General features: G+C 49.5%; 11 protein-coding genes across 11 annotated transcripts; all 11 read right to left on the bottom strand.

The window, feature by feature from the left end:
- Window positions 1-446: 446 nt before the first annotated feature.
- Window positions 447-3,947, bottom strand: TbgDal_X8490 (T. brucei spp.-specific protein; the record flags this gene model as incomplete). The annotated part of the gene is made up of 1 exon (XM_011779721.1): window positions 447-3,947. One exon carries the CDS (start codon window positions 3,945-3,947, stop codon window positions 447-449), a length of 3,501 nt encoding a protein of 1,166 aa, XP_011778023.1.
- A 1,136-nt stretch (window positions 3,948-5,083) lies between these two features.
- TbgDal_X8470 (hypothetical protein, conserved) lies at window positions 5,084-6,046 on the bottom strand (the record flags this gene model as incomplete). Its single annotated transcript, XM_011779720.1, has 1 exon — window positions 5,084-6,046. The coding sequence occupies one exon, from the start codon at window positions 6,044-6,046 to the stop codon at window positions 5,084-5,086; it is 963 nt and encodes a 320-aa protein (XP_011778022.1).
- A 516-nt stretch (window positions 6,047-6,562) lies between these two features.
- Window positions 6,563-6,883, bottom strand: TbgDal_X8460 (hypothetical protein, unlikely; the record flags this gene model as incomplete). Its single annotated transcript, XM_011779719.1, has 1 exon — window positions 6,563-6,883. The coding sequence occupies one exon, from the start codon at window positions 6,881-6,883 to the stop codon at window positions 6,563-6,565; it is 321 nt and encodes a 106-aa protein (XP_011778021.1).
- A 626-nt stretch (window positions 6,884-7,509) lies between these two features.
- On the bottom strand, window positions 7,510-8,589 carry TbgDal_X8450 (sterol 24-c-methyltransferase, putative; the record flags this gene model as incomplete). The annotated part of the gene is made up of 1 exon (XM_011779718.1): window positions 7,510-8,589. The coding sequence occupies one exon, from the start codon at window positions 8,587-8,589 to the stop codon at window positions 7,510-7,512; it is 1,080 nt and encodes a 359-aa protein (XP_011778020.1).
- Window positions 8,590-8,624: 35 nt separating this feature from the next.
- Window positions 8,625-8,993, bottom strand: TbgDal_X8440 (hypothetical protein, unlikely; the record flags this gene model as incomplete). The annotated part of the gene is made up of 1 exon (XM_011779717.1): window positions 8,625-8,993. One exon carries the CDS (start codon window positions 8,991-8,993, stop codon window positions 8,625-8,627), a length of 369 nt encoding a protein of 122 aa, XP_011778019.1.
- An 890-nt stretch (window positions 8,994-9,883) lies between these two features.
- TbgDal_X8430 (hypothetical protein, unlikely) lies at window positions 9,884-10,195 on the bottom strand (the record flags this gene model as incomplete). Its single annotated transcript, XM_011779716.1, has 1 exon — window positions 9,884-10,195. One exon carries the CDS (start codon window positions 10,193-10,195, stop codon window positions 9,884-9,886), a length of 312 nt encoding a protein of 103 aa, XP_011778018.1.
- A 213-nt stretch (window positions 10,196-10,408) lies between these two features.
- TbgDal_X8420 (T. brucei spp.-specific protein) lies at window positions 10,409-12,376 on the bottom strand (the record flags this gene model as incomplete). The annotated part of the gene is made up of 1 exon (XM_011779715.1): window positions 10,409-12,376. One exon carries the CDS (start codon window positions 12,374-12,376, stop codon window positions 10,409-10,411), a length of 1,968 nt encoding a protein of 655 aa, XP_011778017.1.
- Window positions 12,377-14,444: 2,068 nt separating this feature from the next.
- TbgDal_X8410 (glyceraldehyde 3-phosphate dehydrogenase,cytosolic, putative) lies at window positions 14,445-15,440 on the bottom strand (the record flags this gene model as incomplete). Its single annotated transcript, XM_011779714.1, has 1 exon — window positions 14,445-15,440. One exon carries the CDS (start codon window positions 15,438-15,440, stop codon window positions 14,445-14,447), a length of 996 nt encoding a protein of 331 aa, XP_011778016.1.
- Window positions 15,441-16,011: 571 nt separating this feature from the next.
- TbgDal_X8400 (hypothetical protein, unlikely) lies at window positions 16,012-16,347 on the bottom strand (the record flags this gene model as incomplete). The annotated part of the gene is made up of 1 exon (XM_011779713.1): window positions 16,012-16,347. One exon carries the CDS (start codon window positions 16,345-16,347, stop codon window positions 16,012-16,014), a length of 336 nt encoding a protein of 111 aa, XP_011778015.1.
- Window positions 16,348-16,636: 289 nt separating this feature from the next.
- TbgDal_X8390 (short-chain dehydrogenase, putative) lies at window positions 16,637-17,734 on the bottom strand (the record flags this gene model as incomplete). The annotated part of the gene is made up of 1 exon (XM_011779712.1): window positions 16,637-17,734. One exon carries the CDS (start codon window positions 17,732-17,734, stop codon window positions 16,637-16,639), a length of 1,098 nt encoding a protein of 365 aa, XP_011778014.1.
- Window positions 17,735-18,226: 492 nt separating this feature from the next.
- TbgDal_X8380 (endonuclease V, putative) lies at window positions 18,227-19,177 on the bottom strand (the record flags this gene model as incomplete). The annotated part of the gene is made up of 1 exon (XM_011779711.1): window positions 18,227-19,177. One exon carries the CDS (start codon window positions 19,175-19,177, stop codon window positions 18,227-18,229), a length of 951 nt encoding a protein of 316 aa, XP_011778013.1.
- Between the last annotated feature and the right edge of the window lie 154 nt (window positions 19,178-19,331).

The following is a 19,331-nucleotide window of genomic DNA, read 5'->3' as shown; positions in this document are numbered from 1 at the left end:
GCAAGTAAGAAAAGATGCTCACACCAAGCTGGCAAGGGTGGCGAACTGACAGCTATAGATGCATAGAGCTACAGGTAAGCTGTTTAAGGGGCATACTTCACAAAGGTAGAGCACAAAGTACAAGAACAACGAGTAATGCCCACTTGCGCACCCACGTACTACACAACCCGTAGACATGCCCACGAGTTCCACCATCGACCGCCTTTGTCTGACCGCCGCTGGTCTTCCACAACCTACAAACAATGGGATTGTGATCAGCTCATAAAACCGCGGCAATGGCACAATGTAAATCGCCACTACATCAATCAAATACGTTCATCATTTCCCATAGATTTACTGGATCTCTGTACCTGTTTGCAGAGATTCTTTAATGTTTAATGGGTACGTATGCATTAGTCCCCTACGAGATTTTGTAGTGGCACAGGAAAGGACTTACACTAGGGATTTCACGCTACATAGATATAAGTGTCCGCATCTTGACGCGCGAGGTAGTCACGGTCTATCAACTCTGAAATGCACTGCTTAAATATTGATGTGGTTACTGGAAAGTGAGCCTGCAGCTGTCTGCGAGCAGCTGCGAACAGCTCAGTGTGCGGAAGACGCTGCTGAGCTTTCATTAGTTGAATAATGCCGGCTTCGAGTCTTTTCTTGCGGTCAAGCTCCAAAGCATCACATAACGTATCAGGCACATTGCCGTCAAGGGAGTCTTCCTGGGTGAGGGGTACCCAATGGTGCCCTGCGTCGGCGAGGTCGATGAAGATCTTGCGTTTCTTGCAACCGGCAAAAGAATTTGCTAGGGTGTATGTATTAATGACTTCGCCCTTTTCTGAGACAGGATCAGTATCATTGCGATACCCGCGCACTGTGCGTACGACGATGCGGTGGCGCACAAGATCTCCTAGCACAGTGCCCAATAACGGTTTTGGTACGTGGAGGGGAAGCACACGGTGTAGTAGGTCGAACGTGAGGGATGGTTGGCACGAATTGGCTACCGCGCACACACGACTATGGCGTTCTAGCGCCTGCAGCACAAGCAGGGTAATCGGCGGTGCAAACAGCTGCACGATTTCAGAACCTCCCTCACTCTCGTGCGCGCCACGAGCTCCAGTACACACAATGGCGAGTGTCCCGCTCCCAAGTGACCACGACAGAGTACGTTGTTGTTGTGGTACACAATTGGTACCTTGATTGACCCTTTCCCCAGTGTGTGGCAGACCACGAGCCTTCCCTGGGGCGTTTCCACCGCCACCACTGCTGTCGAGGTCTTCTTGGCCCAGACTAGCAAAGAACACGGCACTCCAAGCACCGCGCGACGGAGGTTCCCTCACAGGATTGCCTTGTGACATGACAGGTGAGCTCCGCTGATAACGGCGTTCAAAAGACTGCACAGCACGCAACATCACAGCGTCGAACCACTCGCCACTTTCAAACAGCCGCCGCATTTCCGGCACCTTAATTGAAATCGGAGCGTACTTGTCCCACCGTGCCGCGCACAACACACGAACGTGGCAAGACAACCCGTGCGCAAAGGGCTTCCCCTCATAAGATGCAACTGGGGCGCTGAAGGGGTCAACAACACTGCACCTCACGTCGCGCAGGAGCGCCAATGGTCGCGCCACGACGCTCTCACCGAGTCGCACCGACATGCGTGATATCACCTCGATGTCCACCTCCAAGTCATTTAGATGTTTTGCCCTCATTAACCGTGGCGCGAGTAGGCCACAGTAGCAATCGATAAAAAGATCCCTCGACTGTAAAATGGAAGCGAGTTCAAGTATGGTATCAAGGATCTCCAGGTAGTGGCTACAATCACCCTGGAATGAGTTGTCACTGGGGGCACAAGCACAAGCGGTTTCAGTCCTACTACTAAAACAATTTGGTCCACAGAGTCTTCCTCCGACTACCTGCGCGTTGAGTGCACTTGTCAGGGCTAGTATGACCGATGGTTCACGTGGAATGAAAAACGCCTGCAAACCCTTTCGCACTGCCCGCAGCGCTGCTGGGGCACCTGCGCAGCCCGTCGCAGCAAGTGGGTCGAGCAGTTGATTGGTAAGTTTCAGGAGAAACACGCAACGTTGGTATACAACCTGAGGTAGAGCACAAAACCGTGCACGTAGCTCACCTTGTTCCTTGGCCAGCAGCAATTCAAGGTGTCTTTTGACTGAGTCGGCGAGTGTGGCTTCAACAATCGCGAGTGACTTTGTTTCTGGAGTGAAGAAATGTACAAGTGTTATAAACCCCGACCGTAGGGATGTTGAGAGGCTACCATCGTGGGAGTTGCCGCCATTGGGGGGGCACCTAACCGCACCCCTGACCCGACCCCCTTGATCGCTTCCATTAAACTTTTTCAGATTATCCGCTTCGTCCGTAAGTTGGTGGGATCTCGTATCCACACGGCTCTCATACGGTACCTCCGCACTCCGTTTTCGATCCGTACACACTGCACTTGGCGCTCCCCGACGCTTCTGTTCGTCTTCACACGCACGGAGCCAGAGTGGCAGTGCCCATTCGGCAACAAAATCATTAAAAATGGTTCCCTCGCAAAACCCTACAAAAAATGACGAAATTGCTTCGTTTACGCGTTCGTTGTTGGAGGCCGAGTCCTGCCCAACAACAGTCGACGTGCCACAAAAATATGCTAGCAGTGCTGTACGTAGTCCCTCCAATGTCGCCATGCAACCGTCCAGTACCCGTGACACATCGTCCAATGTCTTCGCAAGTCCACTATAGTAAGTGTCATCGCACTTTGTGCGCAAACTCAACGCGCACAGGGGACCTAGTTGGTCCGCCGCTAACGCAAAACCCAGCTCCTGACATTTTTTCACAACGTACTCCGTTGTTAATTGGGTGATCCTGTGGGCGCCGCATTCGTCAAGCACGCTTAACACAAGCGGAATCCGCGGCGTACCACAAACGCACCTTTTGTGCGCCTCGTCGAAGCGATACCAGCAAGTGCCACCTAAAGAGTGAGGGGATGCTTCGGGTTCAGACTCGAATTCCCGTGGCGACGAACCTGCCACCGTCGCATCAGGACACAAGGGCTTCCTCACACACCTCAGTGCGGCGCGGCAAAGCACACCTTTGATCACATCACTGTTGTGTTCGAGCATGCGCCGCACACAACTCTGTAAGATGCGCCACGCAACGTCGCCCATATCTACACTTAGTCGCAAGAACACCACCTTCAAAAGCCACTTCATCCGACGAAAGTGCAAAGCCATGTTCACCAAAATGTGAAGAAGCGCCACATCTTCCGCGTCATCGGGTTGCTGAATGTCCCGCTCGTAACCTTCCCCGCTCCCACTTCTGTCGGCCACTGTTCGGTTGACTACCACAGAATACGGCCTGGCGATTCTTTCGGCGCTACAGCAACACCTTCCGCCCGCTGCTGTGTGCGACATGGCAACAGCAGAAACACGCGCCCAAGATTCACGATTGGCACCCAGTGTCCAGGACCATATGTTAGCTACTTCATCGCAAGACCACGAGAGCTGTGGCAGTGAAAGCTTTCCAGAATCCATCACTGCCGTCACCGGAGGCGCATGTACAAGCCCTCCACTACACACACACAACTGTTGCACCCACGCCTCGGTAGAAGAAGCTAAAAGATGCTGTATCACAACGCTCAGGGGCCAACATTCAATTTTGGCGTACGAAGACAGCATAGCATACATTAGCACGTACAATTTCGACACATCATTCACCTCAACAATCTCGGACGAACATGAACTGTGTGTCTCTTTGCGCCTTGGCGCGGTCGGCACCTCCTTTTTCCCGTCGACATTAGGAACCTTTTGAACAGAGGCAGCGCACGCGGTCGTGGAGGAGCATTCATTTGCCCTGGGAGGAAAAGGAAATAGAGAGCATGAACCACAGGCAAAGCTAATGAGTCCGTCGTTCACGGGAACCCACCTGCGTACCCAGTAAAGCAACTCCTCTCCCTCCATAACGAAACGGGAAGGGAGGAGGAAACGCAGAAACTAGACGAAAGGCAGGAAGGAAAAACGTAAGGTAAATGAACGCAACAACGGGCAAACACAACACATTAATAGGAACAATTGCTTTTCACACGAAATAATACCCTCAGTACAAAATAAGCGTTACTTGCACGTGGACCGCTTTACACATATGGGAGTTTCAAAAAAAAGTGAGGAAGAAGCTTAAGAGATCAATGGCGCAAAAGTGTGGCACATAAACACGACTTTCCAATACGGTGTACGAAGAAAACCAAAATTAATATTTAAAAAAACGAGGATGGCAGGTACCGCAAAGCGCGGAAACAATGATTCGCAAGAGATTTCAAACAGAAAAAAAATTAACGAGCGGCAACTCTGCACCCTACAACAGCAGCCCAAAGCAACCTACATCAAATAAGCTAGGGTACCTTGGCTGTTGCGCTAAGACAGAAAGGTGCATCATAAACTACCAAATCCAAAACCCTACTCATCCCACCTCTGGCGCTTAGCAGCAGCCCAACGGATCTATACAAGAAAAAAAATTCAAAAACAGACAATCTAAAAAACAAAAATACCTGTAGAAGGTAATCTATCACTGATCACTCGCAGTGATGCAAACAGCGAGATATGTACCCGCTTTACGCCACGATGACGGATAGCGCCATAAAAATCGCCCACTCCAACAACCCTTGACAAAATAACAGTTATACCTACGGGGAAATATAGAAAACATTCCTCTGCGGTGCAGAACCAACAAAAAAAATATGCTGCAATGTCGAAACAACACGACAACAAACCACAGCCTCCACACCCCTCACACACCGCAGAAAGCACAACTTCTCTCCGTATTTACACTGCCATTCACAAGGCAATAAAATCTATTACTCCCATTCCAGTAAAACGCTCAATAGCATGGGTACTAAAATAATGGCGGGGTAAAAACAGAAGGGTACAACAATTGAAAAATGTCGGGTTACTATAACGGCGGGCAACATCACGGTAAAGAAAGTCAACCGTCTCTCCCAAAGCAACCAAGCGGCCCGTGTATAAGCGAATGGAAATTACACACACCACCACAACCAGCATATACATAAGCAACAAAACGTTGGAAAGAGGAATTGCGTCCCTCAAATGTTCATTGCACTGCCCACATCCTGTACAGGCGCATCTCGCCGTTCCCTTGTGAACTTTCCCACGCGGCCATGGTATATCAGCCCACACGCCTGACCAGAATAGGTAAGGTCCTTCCACCTGCTCATACGCTTTACTTCTTCGGGAACTCCGTAGCCATACTCCTCGCTTGAACGCTTGTACATGGGGTTAACAGCCACAGATGTTCGCACAAAGAACAGCGAAGGTATCGCTTTTGCCACATCATGTTCCACAATCATGTCACGGAGGTACTGTGGAAGCGTATCGGGATCGACGCGAGCCGATATAATGCCAGGAACGGCAGCGTGCTTGCCTTCTTCGTATTCCCACACAAAGTCCAGCCATCGTTGGGTGGCGATCTGCAAGCGCTCCTCGATAACCTTCATGCCTGCAAGTTCTGTCGGGTAGGCGAACATGCCACGTAACTGCGGCGGTAGGTCACCCCGGGAGAATATCGGCCGCACAACATCGCGAACGACGTGTACAACGAACGATCCCGGACCAGCGACTTCGTCTACCCACACAAGTGACATGTACTGAGTTGCGTATAATCCGCTTGGACGAACATCAACGGGAAAGAGAGGTCGAATGAGGGTCGGTTGAAGGAGCGTGCCCAGGCGCCAGACACCAATTATGGTGTCCGTGAGGAACAACTCTTTATCATTCACCTTCGCAACAGCTGCATCTTCGGCCATACGTTCGTGGAAGCGCATGAACACATCAAACGAGACGCCACCGTGTGCCTGCGCGGTTGCGCCAAACTGGTGCATCAGCATGTCACGCGTCGCTGCTGGAGCCAGCTCACCGTCGCGAACACGCGGATGTCTCGAGTCATCGAAGACACGGAAAATATCCTCAAGTCGCACCAGCCCCGTACCGTCACGGTCCATCGAACGGAACGCCCCCTCGATAAGGGCAGCTTGTTCGGGTGTTACCATGCTTCAGTGAGGCTCACTGCAAAGACACTGCGTTAAGGGTCAGTAACCACTTATGTTTCTTCACACCCCCGACCTTATTAGATAAATGATTCTGGAGGAAGCACGCGCCAACGCTGTTTACGCTTACCGTTCAATGGCTACAAAGGGAGCATATGGAAAAGTAACAGAAAAGAACAGTTTGAATAGGGTGCAGGTAGTTGGGAAAAAATCAGCAACATACTTGCGGGCACGGTGTTTCACACCCAATAGCCAAATGCCACCCCGCAAACGGAAGAACAATCAACAATTAGGAGGAAGGAAGCATATGTGTGAATATACAGACACCAGATCCATGTAGATGGTGCTGCACACATACTGATTCAGTTACAAAACGGAAGAGGGTAGCGGTTAAGGGGATGAAAGCCGGTCAGAGAAGTGCAACAGGGCTCAAAACCTACGGGAAAATAACACTGTTGGTAAATTCATTGCAGAGAGGCCTCTGCCAAGCACACGTCTCCCCAAGAGGACTCACACCTCTCATGCCCACCCAAGCATGCACAATGACGCAAATGGCCGAAGGCACGCTGCAGTCGTTCTACCATCGACTCCGCCACGATAAACAAACCTTGTGACACTTTTACAACCGTGCGTACGCCTACCAACAGTCATAGGTGAGCTGCAGGACTTCGCACCGCAAAGCTGTTCAGGTCTGCATATCGTTTTCACACATCGTGGGGTGTAGAACGCAGCCATACCACTCTCACCGTGCGTCCGGTAAAATAAAACGAAAACAAAAACAAATAATAACAGCGGATTACATATTCGTTCGCGCGCGTACCGATCACCACCGAAATCCATTGCTAACAAATAAATATAAAATAACGGAGAAAATTAAGAACAAGGAAGACACGCAAATGGCGGCGGCACGCCCGTCCACTCGTGCCGTCAACGACCCACATCCGGGACCAGGCCGGAACATCGGCACACATCTGTCCAGTATTGACCAGGATGCAAGTAACTTCATTCCGTCCGTTGCTGTTCATAACACACTCTCACTCGCATTCACGCAAGTCACAGCCGCCTCACCGGAGTTGAAGGCAGACTGACGGAAGGAGTATGTGGAAGACACCAGCATTTAAATACGATCAAAAGGGTCCCGTCACGCGCAAGTGGTGGAACGCGATACACCGTAACGCCTCGTATATGCGTGCGTATAATAATTAGTGTGTCCGCGCACGTGTGTGCTTCACAGTATAGAGAAATAGGGGGAATATATGGTTAAAAATACGCTAACTGATACGTACAGCGGTTACACCCACCACCACGTCGACCGCAACAAAACTGACCGCTCCCCTTCCTGCCAAACAAGCACTACTTCACAGCGTGCGGCCTCTGTGCCGAGATGAAGCTGAAGGGCACTCTCACATATGGAGCAAATGAGACTGCTACCCTCTAAAGAAAACACCAATAGTCCCCGGCCACAGTTAGCACGACAGCTCTTCCCCAAGACGCGGTTTACGCGCCTTCACAAAGAAGGATGGCGTGAATATCCCAAGTTCGCCCCCCTTGACAAGGTTCACCGCTCCTTCTTCGAGGATCTCTGTCGCCTTACATGTACCTGCCGGTGCGAGGCGCACAGCCTCGAGCAAACGACATGTTACACTCGTCAACCAGCGCCCTGCAGGGGTCGCCCGAAGTCCACTCAGCGACGTGTAACTCCCCTGCAGTGGCTCATACCACGGGACGCTCTTCGGCTCGCCACTTTCGAATCGTTCCGCCATGTCAAAGCTCTCTTCCACAACGAAACCGGCGGCCTTTACCGCTGCGACAACCTGCCGCATCGTGTCGAGTTCAGGAAGACCGTCGCCAAGTTCGATACCATGCCGGACACGCTGGTGTTCCTCATTTGCCGGGTCATACAGGTCCGTCAAACACCACTCGTACAGCATAAAGTAGGCACCAGGTTTGATAGCGCGAAACACTTCACTATAGCACTTTACCTTACTCTCTGAGTGGCATGTCGCCTCGATGGCGTATGCTCCGTCGAACTCGTTGTCGCCAAAGCACATGTTACAGAAGTCGGTCTTAGTGTAGTTAATTTTACCGCTCATCCCGTAGCGGGAATCGTGCTGCCGCGCGCGATTTATTTGATACTCATTATTATTTACACCCATCACGTTGCACGATGTGAACCGTACCATGTTTCGTGCTGGCCCACCAATCCCGCAGCCAACGTCTAGCACAGTGTCCGTCGGTTTGAACTGAGCATGGTACGCAAGAAAGTACTCATACCGTGCGAGTGATTCGTAGAACGTCTCATTCATGTACCGAGGAGCAAAGTGGAAGTTTTGCCCCCAACCGTATTCATAGAAATCTGTAACGATATCGTAGTACTCGTTGGTCAGCGATGTCGCATCCTGCCGTCGCTCACTGGCGGAGGCACCCTTCCCATCGTATCGGTCACGCAGGCGTCCAGCCGTTGCATTCACATCGCCATTCACACCATTGGCATCACGTTCACGGGCAATGAGCAGGGAAAGTGGGCCACGAGATCCGGCCGACATACTCAATCAACGATACTGTGCCTCTGCAATTTTACTCAATGTAACACACGTCCCTTCACCTTTCGCCGTGTGTCTATTCGAAACGATACGGTGGTGGCTATCGCTACTGATTCGTTGTTAATCACACGAACCGCTAAGACCTTTGCCAGTTTGCTTACCACACAAAGAACAGAAAAGTGAGGTAAAGCAGTTGGAGTTATTACCGATGCAGCTACGGTCGTCCGCTCTTGTAGCAAGAGGATCGTGCAAGCAGCGAAGAGACACGTGTACAATAACGAACACAAACAAATATATAACGTCAGGTAAACAAATCTTATATGCACGTACAGACAAAAACATAGCACATATACGTTAGCTTGTCCCGTTCTGCAGTGCCAAACCGTCAGGGCAAAGACAAACATCATGAAGCGCTAATGTACTCGCTATTATGATCAAACCGGTCAACGGCCAGTCGTCACTCGCGAGAACCATATTACATCACAAAATACACACCTCACTTATGTTGTACCGTGATGGAAAGCATCCGTACAAAGTTCACACAAGAGGATAAAAAAAAGATATTTACATGAAGACAAAACTAAAAGAAAAGAATTTAACAAGGGTAAAATGGAAGGGAGAGACCGGAAGCTGGACTTAAGCGAACAGCACAACTATGCTCGGAATGAGCGACAGCCAAGCAGGTGGTGTGGTGTCCACTGAATCTGTCCTCAAAATAACAAAGAAGACTCCAGTTACGGAATATCAATAATTTTTTTTTTAGTACAAGAAGGTGTGGTAGAAGCTTTGTGCCGTGATGCAAGCGAAAAACGAAAATGAAAAAACAGTTAGTGGACATTAATGTCTACGCACTTCAACCTAAATTTTTTTTTTTGCCGCTGAGCATCCGCACAAGTTGTGCAGATTTGTTAATGTTGTTAAATTTGATATAGGTAAATACGTCGTGCTGGTGGCTCCTTGGTGGAACGTGTGCCTAATACACTTACCGAGGTTGGCAAACTTAGAGGAGTGAAACGGCATCAAACGTGTAGGAATATGTTTCATTCGCCCACACAGGGAGAGACCACCACACATTTTACCGTTAAGCAAAGTACAAGAATAGAACGGTAAACAAGAAAAGTGAAACGAGGGCCCTTTGTGCAAAGACAAGGGGTGAAGAAAACAGCGGAGCACTTTAAGCAATTTAAAGAGATTGTAATTCCCACTGAGACCGCGTGCCGCCAAAGTGCCATATTAGCCGAGGAATGACAACGATGTCATTCAAAAAGGTACAATTACATAATTAAACCTCTGTGGATTATATCTCCCCAGAAACTTGGTACAATTCAAGATGAGCATAGGCAGTGCCCTCTGTCCAAATTATTTCTGTACCGCATGTTATCCGAAGAGAACCACACACACACACACACACGCACCACCCGCGGAACGCGCGCTGTCTAAGGTAGGTCAAATGACTGGTTACGGTTGCCACGCAAAACACTCTCTCGCAGTCTGACGAGACAGTAAATATGCTAGCCGAAAACTCGGCATTAAAATTCGGTGGAAGAAACACGCCATCTGCAAAACAACAAACATATAACCACAGTGTGGCCATCCACAGTTTCACCATACGTTTGGTTCACGCACTCACAAGACTAGTGCGCCTGAAGCGAACAAGGGGTCATCATTCGCGTCTTCTAAAGAGCGCATTGAACACAATGCGTCCACGATTGATCTATCAGATAGCGATGTTTCATTCCCGCGGATGTACATCATGTGCGGGGAAAGTGAACAAACCCAACCAAATTTCTGACGCTGCCACCACATCCCTCCAAGACATCGGTTAGTCTGCCTGCGACCCTCCTCGACCAAAAAAGGCATCAACGGCTGCGGCCGCAACCTCAACGCCCTCCGGTGGTACCTCGTAGCAACAGCTTACCATCATGAGAGGAAAATTATCAGGCGCCACTTCCCACTCCACCACCTTTCGATATTTGCATTTTCCGTTCTCTGAGGCAACTTCACCATCTTCCCCGGCGACCTCCATTCGCTTCATTTTGTACGTCTTTTCAATTAGCGTCGCCCTTACCACGGAAGGGTGCTGCTCCAGGTAAGGCATCACCACAGCAACGGTATCCCCACACCTCAACTTTTCTGGTGGGAGGAGAGTTAAATGCAACCCTTCCGCCTCTTCATTCGTGAGGTATCTCCACTTCTTCATTACATATCCCTTCCACGCGGAGGATTCCTCGCCATTAGCATTCCCCACCTCCGCAGCTTCGCGCACTGCTGAGGTCACCCCTTGCGTTGAACAGTCGCCACCACCATCGTCCGTCCCCTCCGCCTTCCTCCTGGCATACGCACCCCCGCGGAACGTTTTAGCCTTTGAACGCTGCACCACGAGAACTTTGGTGGCGGCGGAAGTTTTCTTAGCTTTCGATAGGGACGTGATGGTCGCCCTCAGGGACGACGTTCTGGTGGCAGAATTAGCATTTCTATTGCTTGCACGTGGCAGCTTCGAGCGCGACTGGAGTGTTAGACTGGGGACTGTGTTGCACTTTGGGCCCAGCAAACCCCAAAGTACACGGATGTCGTTTCGAAGCGTTACGCCCTTGCCTTTCACACACTCCTGAGCCACAGAAGGCCATGTCCTCACGAACAATTTGTTCTGCTGGCAGATGTCATCCTTTTTGTTCTTGTAGTACTCAGTCATGCCCCCCGCGAGTCCCCCCATAGTGGGCACCGCAAATGAAAGATTCCGAAACCGCGCAGTCTTTAGACCATGGGCAATCACCTGAAGGGTGAAGTCGTAATCCTCACGGATGGGGAAACGGAACTCGCAACACCGGGGAAGTAGATCATGGCGGTAAAGGGATGCAACTGTATTGTAGCCATTGATTTTAACATCGCTATCACCGTAGGCGTACGCGAACTGGTTATATTCCAAGGAAAACACAGCTACCTCGTTCATATCGCACACCGTTCCATGAAGCCGCTGGATCCGTGAATATACCCGCTTGAGGGCCTCACGCGCAGTGATCACGGTACTTTTCTTGTCGGCTGCGACAAAAAACTTAGCTATATCATCATCCATCACCCAATACCATTGGGCTGCGTGCGAACGACCCCCGGGGCTGACACTGTTGGGTTTACACGAGGGAGTTCCGGCGTTGGCATACACATTCACTGCTGCAGGAGCGAGTTTTCGCAGAATATAGTTACGAACGTACGCAACACCCCTACCAGACGACGGCAGCACTTCGATTTTGACCAGGTTCCGCGCCATTTGCAGCTCACTACCCGCGAGCACCTGCTGCCGCAGTACCGCCGGAACGGAGGGAGGCACATTACCAGTGCGTGATCCACCCCTCCGTAGTGTAGCACCCTCCTCTTTCCTCAACTTCGTTCGGGCACCGCTGTGGGAAACACGGTCAGCGCCCTCACCCCAAAAACGGGAAATCAGCCGGTCGACAAGCTCCCTATATTGAGCCTCTTCCTCTTTCTCCACGACAAGGGAAAATGGCACCATATCCCCAATAAGGAGCGACAAGGTCCCTCGCTCGTGATAAAACCTCCCCTTCGATGGAACAAAAATTGGGCACGTGTGACCATATACAGTGCCGCGCGGGTCGGCCGTTATGATGCCGTTATTTCCTTCATTGTTAAACTTCGTATCGAGAGAATAGAAGTAAGGGTTCTCAGTCAGGCCTGCGCAACCCTTTACGCCTTGAGGGCACGTCGCGGCTCCAGAATAGTCGAAGGCGGAAGCCCCGTTGTCACAATATAACTTCCCCTCACTTGGACCTCCCATACCTAAAAAGTCTACTATAAACTACGTAAAGCCAGAAAAAAAATCATCAGAAAAAGAGGGATTAAATGATGTCTTAAATACCAAATAAACCGAAAACCATTAAAAAGAGCACATAATATAGCGCCACACATTCACAAGGACATCAACATATTCAAAACAGATATACATATATATACATATGTGTACATACATGTAGATGACACGAAATAAGAGACACTCAGACGCACATCCGATAAAGGGAGGACAAGAACATCCGGAAACTGTAAGAGCAGAGTCTGAGGTTAAGAACACCGGAGGCAACTCACAGCACAGAGGCACACAACACTAACAACATTCCACTCGTTTATCTTTCCCCCGGTGTAGACGAGTGGTTTGCGGAGATGCACACAAAGACCACTCGCTATTAAAGGGGATGATAATGACAACAGTGGGAAGTTACAACACACATAAAACCAAGAGGTAACATCAGTGCTACTATCTAACGATTGATTGTTTACTCATCAGGTAATATGCTCAGTTCTCCCGAGTTACATAAAAATATGTTTCTCATCATACACACCAGTAACAAAGAACCTACAATCTGGGACCATGTTGTTGAACCACGCGAAGCACGAGTGTGACCTCGGTGGCCTGCCACGTTCCTGCAAGCAGCATACAAAAACACATGGGCAAGGGGATCACAACTAACCGCAATGTAAGATCGTCAGTGCCGCATGATAAAATGCATCAGGGTTCAGACTCGTCTTCCAATAGTATGATGGCAATCTCATCATTCTCACAAGGGTGGTGGGTATTCGTTGTGGTGCTACGGTACATATACTAGAAGGAAAATGTATGTGCATGTGTGTGTGTGTGTTGTGTGTGTGTGTGTATTGGAAATGCATAGTGAAATGAACATATTGGTTGCAGCACAGCGGAAACGGGTACAACTACTGTAGCACGGAAGGCAGGGAAGGTAGAAATGGTGTGTGACTCTTCCCATACAAAAATAAATTAAAGTGCACGCGAGCACTGCCGCAGATGTTATCATCATTATTGGTCAAGCACATCCCCAGCCACACAGATGTGCAACAAGCATGTTTCCCTCGTAATTAAGCAACCGCTACCAGTACACTACACAACGCAAGTAGTCCACAATTAAAGCACCTCCATAAGTGTCTTTGCGAGCATCGCGTCATGGTGTAGTCGCGATGCCTTCTTCTTCCGAAGGGAGTGGCGCTCACCAGGGTAAACAACGCTGCAGCACGGTTTGCCCGCGTCGATCATGGCATTAACCACAACGCTCGTGTGACAGAAGTGAACGTTCTCGTCAAGCAACCCATGGGCTATGAAAACGCGGTTCAGTTCCTCTGGAAAGTTGGAGGCAAAAGCCTTAATGGCACTCCTCGTGTAGGCATCACTTATGGCGCATTTGGCAGTAGCGTCACCCTTGCTGCCTGATGTTCTATCAGCGTTGGTGCTGTGTTGTGCACTTCACTTTTAGTTATGAAATAAGGAGAGAACATTTTTAAATGTTGTGTTGCAATTGTCGCAGGCTGGGTTTAATACTAACGGGTTGTATCTGATGTTTGATAAATTTAAGCAAATAATGGCGTACAAACTTTTTCTTGTGTTTGTATCAAAAGTTTCCTCATTTTATTCTGGTTTTTTTGGCTGCTCTTTTAGTTTACTACTCCTGAAATTAACTCTCTTTTTTTTTCGTGACATGTAGTACATATGAAATCTGTTTTTTTGTGCTAACGGCATCCTTTGGTGCCTCTGTGAAGTCACTTAGCTATAATCTCCCGCCGCTTTAATTTTCCTGGAGGGTATTGTTTGATGCAAGAGAAAAACAAAAAAAAAACTGACCCCTTTTAATTGTGTCACAGAACTCCACAAATTGCGCGTTATATCCCCATAAATTTGTTGAATTGAAAAAGATATAAGTACCTCCTGCTTCCCCCGGCCAATCTCCTATTGGCACTCGTCGTGGTTGCTTTCGGGTTGAATGTTTGAAGCGAGATCATTTTACCTTGATGAGTAGGGGGTAAAACGAAACAAAAAAAGAAGTGGCTAAAAGCCCACTTTCTCACTTTGTGATGTGCGCAATGAGGTCTAGGACCTTGTTTGAGTACCCGGTTTCGTTGTCATACCACGAGACCAGCTTAACGAAGTTGTCGTTCAGCGAAATACCCGCCCTGGCATCGAAGACGGATGTGAGCGGAATGCCGTTGATGTCACTGGAAACAATCTCTTCGTCCACATAACCCAAAATCCCCTTCAGTTCACCCTCTGATGCAGCCTTAATGGCGTCGCAAATTTGCTTGTAGGTCGCGGGACGCTCTAGCCGCACTGTGAGATCCACCACGGAAACGTTGGGAGTTGGTACACGGAAGGCCATACCAGTGAGTTTGCCATTGAGCGACGGGATGATTTTGCCCACCGCTTTCGCCGCACCGGTGGATGAAGGAATAATATTCTGCGCCGCACCCCTGCCGCCACGCCAGTCCTTCTGCGAGGGACCATCGACAGTTTTCTGTGTCGCCGTTGTTGCGTGAACGGTTGTCATGAGTCCTTCCACGATGCCAAACTTGTCGTTGAGCACCTTTGCAAGGGGGGCAAGGCAGTTCGTCGTGCATGATGCGTTTGAGACGATGGCTTCCCCCTTGTAAGTCGTGTGGTTTACACCCATAACGAACATTGGTGTGTCGTCCTTCGAAGGACCTGTGATGACGACCTTCTTGGCACCAGCCTGGATGTGCTTTCGTGCCGTATCGTCGGAGAGAAAAAGTCCAGTAGACTCCACAACAACGTCCACATTAATTTCATTCCACTTCAAGTTCGCGGGATCCCGCTCGGACGTGACGCGAATCTTCTTGCCATTTACCACAAGTGCACCACCTTGAACCTCTACCGCACCTTCGAAGCGGCCGTGAGTGGAATCATACTTCAACATGTAAGCCATGTAATCCGCATCGAGCAAATCGTTGATCCCAACAATTTCAATGTCGTTTCGGCGCTGCGCAGCTCGGAACACAACGCGGCCAATACGGCCAAACCCATTGATGCCGACTCTTATTACCATCGGATTCGCAAAATAAATAACCTTTTCTTAATTGTTTTTGGAGCTGTCAAATTATGGAATCTTTCCCACAGCCACAAGGTGCCAAACGTGTGTGCAGACACCAGTGCACACGTTTCGGAAGGGTGCAATGAAAAAAAAAAAAGAAAAAATGGAGCCAAAATTAACAAAGAAAGCACACACACACACACACACACACACTCGCAGACTGGGCTTCAAGTATACACCAAAGTGCAGCTCTACACATGCCATACCTAATGCCTCTTTCCCCTTGCTCATGTACCCCACTTTCACCAAGTATTAGCTTCCCACGCAGATGGGAAAACAACACGTGGCAAACATCAACCAAGCTCTCCGTGCGCAGCTCTCTCATGTTTACCCCACGTGAAGGCAAAAACAAACGAAAGGACTGCGACTTCACCTCTAACTGCAACGAAAAGAAAAACGATAGGGGAAGGATTTTAAAAAGTCACTGCATCAGTAAAGGATAGAGCAATAAAACACACTCCAAAGTGAGGTGAGAGCCCATCCCCCCAACTACCGCGGTACGGAAATGACCCTAGTCCATCTAAACCTAAATCAAACACATATCCATCCTTTTCAGCAATACAGCACATATGCGCTCGAAAGATCGGAGTAAACGATACGTGCTTCCGCGCACGGCTATTAACAAATTCATTGGCCCTAATGTGAACAACTCCCACGCCACCACGAGCCGCATCAGGGTACATGCACTAGCCATAAATCCAGTTGTAAATTGAATAACCACCAACGCAGGATACGAACGCAATCGCTCATCGTCGCCATCCTTCTCCATGTGATCCCCGACATTTATATAAAAGAAAAAGAAATTTGTGGAGCTGAAAAGCCCATGCAAATCGAAAGTGAAAGAGCACTTAGACTGCCACATACGCTGTTAAGGACAACCAAAGGATAAAAAAGCAACTACTCGTGGCCACAAGATTCATGCCCGTCGCCTCTCGTCGATAACCCTGTCGGAAGAGATAAATATTGGTCGAAGTATTCCCAATCACTTGTAAATACAAAAAAAAAACGTCCTGCAACATCATCTATTTCCCCCCAAACCCACACTGAAATACGAAACCAACTGCACCAGCCATTGCACGACCAACCAAATTATCACAGCCAAAGACACAACAACGACAGATCTCAACGTAGTGGGAGCAGAAGTTGCTTGCTCATTTCTCCGAACTACTCCTGCTACTGTCACTTTCGCTTGGACAATTCCCCTTGCTGGTCTCTACATTGGTACTTTGGGTGGACGGGGAAATCACCCACATAAACCACGGAACCGGTAAAAACCTGAAAAGGGTCAGGAACAGCAGGCTGTACGGGATATACAGCCGTTCCACACCATGTGTGATGGCCCAAACGCAGGCCTCTGCCGCCTCCTCCGGGGTAACAGGGCGCCTAAAGATTGAAAGGAAGTAACCCAGAATACGAGACCTCCTTATGGTGTTTACTGACTGCCCCTCTGCGGTGTTTGCCGCGTCTGCTGTGTTCATTACTCTAGAAGAAGAGAACGGTGATGGTGTCCGTAGTAACGTTGGTTGACTACTCACAACATTGTACGGACATAACAATGTCGTGCGAACCTTGCCGCAGCATCCATTTTCTCTAATTAGCATTTGGATGCTCTCGTGCGCACCAACGGCCGCCCATTGTGAGGCAGCGAAATCCGGCTGTGACGCGTTTCCCAGCAACCCGTTCGCATCCGTAATAGTGACGAAGTACCCTTCCCGACGCTCCAACATCGCCGGGAGGAAGGCTCTTGCGAGGATAAGGGGGCACAAAGCGTTGACGTGCAGGATGCGTTCAATAGCGTTGTCAGCATGGTCCAAAAACGCCTTGCTGCTCACATTTAGTGCCGCATTAACGACGATATGGACGGTTCCAACCTGCTTCACTAGACGGTGCAGATGAAACCGATTGGACAAATCAACAACAACTGTCTTCAAGCAGTCGTTACCCTCAAGCTCGTTTGCGCTCGTTTCCGTTAACCCTTCTGTGTCACAGTTTGCACTTTTGGTTGGCCGAGGAGAGGGAATCAGCAGTGCCTCCTTAGACAACTGTGACAGTTTCTCCTTGTTATCGTCCCATACATGCACGGTCGCGCCAAGCCGAAGGAAATGAAGCGCAAGGTGCTTTCCAATGCCTACGGAGCCGCCTGTAATCACCACAGTCTTCCCCGCTACAGACACGCGGCGGTACGACAAGAGGGAGTACAGGGACCAGAGCACCCAACCAATAAAGCTTATGAACAGTAAAAATATCATTCCCTACCAACCGTGGGCAAGCTATCTGTTTCTGTGGAATTTTTCGTGTACCTTATTTTTTCATTTTTTTTTTTAAAGCAAAGTGGTGTTGATGTTTTTGTTGTTGTTGTTTCGAAAATAAATGCTCAAATGACCTCAGTTAACTAGTAGGTTTGCACAAACGCCACCATCAAACACTGCCCCGGGTTCCCACAAAGAGGAGAACATGGAAAGGGAAAGCGATGTAAAACGATCACACCAGAAATGCGTATCCCCATTCCTGGCTGCGGAAGTGGATGTGGGGAAAAACATAGTGAAAAGGAGAACTGCAAAGGGGGGATGCGATGACTCAACGTGTTTCCCCACATCCACTTCCCAGAGCGTTCAAATACATCAACTAGTGGTACCAACCTCTTCAGCCACACCCCCATTCTGCCTCCTCTTCTTCTTCTTTCCCGCCACTGTTACACGCAAAAATACATAAGAAACAAGCGTTCAACGTCCCGTGGCCGCTCAGCATTCATTTAGTTGAATCCGTCGGATAAACTCACGCGAGTGCAAGTCGGCAGCGCGGATGGGTTCGGGAACACGATATTTGCACATGGAAACAGCCAGCGCTGCGGCCTCTGCATATCCGACGCGGTTCCCAGGCGAAATGAAAATGGGGTTTTTAACTCGACGGTTGGGCGTAGCCGCATAACCCCAAAGTCTTCCACTCTCGCCAATTATAGGTACGAAGCAAGCCTCGCACAACCCCGAGCTACTGGAAAGGTATGTACCTTCAAATCGACGTGATGCTACGGTGTGTTCCTCTGCAAAACGAGCATCCATAGAGTCGCGTGTAATCCCATCTATCGACAGGAACTTCTTAGCGCATCCAACGGTGGGAATATCCAATACAACTCCCAAGTGACTTGCAAGTCCACATCGAAGTGGATGGTGCACGCCACAACCATCAACTAGTAGAAGTTGGGGGAAATATGCCTCTTCAAATAACTCATCACGTACGCTCTCAATCAACTGCACCAGTGGGCCCGCCTCCCGGAACGCGAGGTAAGACGTTATATATGGTTCCTTGACCTCACAACGCTGAACAAAAGTACGGCACACTTTCATAGACGGATACTCCATCACGGCAAGACAAGCAACTGCGGTATCACCTCCCTGAATAAAGGATATGTCAACGCCGCCGACGTGGCGGAGAATGGGAGGGGAGTGCCTTCCCCGACGGCGTTCATCGCGTTCAAGTTGTGGTCCAATTGCAGAAGAAGCAAACTCTTCCACAAGGTGGTGGGGAAGCAAGAAGGAGTCGCGTGGAGCCTTTACACACTCAGTACCTTCCTCGTAAAGTTCCACCATTCCATTGGTTTTGGGTACACACACCTCAGCGGCCAACCTTTTTTGCATGGAAGCCCACATGTCCAACTTTATCGCGGTAACTTCACTCATTTCTCCCACACCCATATGTTCAGTTCCTGTGTTTATGTACCCCGCAAGGAACCCCAACAGGTTCGCTTTCTGGTGCCGTGACGCCGGAAAATACGAGGCGGAGGGTTGATTGTTTGACCTTACAGAAAAACACCACCACAGAAGCAACCGCGGGCACACTGAGGCATCA

The sequence above is a fragment of the Trypanosoma brucei genome, chromosome 10 (assembly GCF_000210295.1).
Source record: "Trypanosoma brucei gambiense DAL972 chromosome 10, complete sequence".
Taxonomy (NCBI): Eukaryota; Euglenozoa; class Kinetoplastea; order Trypanosomatida; family Trypanosomatidae; genus Trypanosoma; species Trypanosoma brucei.
Note: the sequence above shows the minus strand (reverse complement) of the source record. Positions and strands in the feature narration are given on the sequence as shown.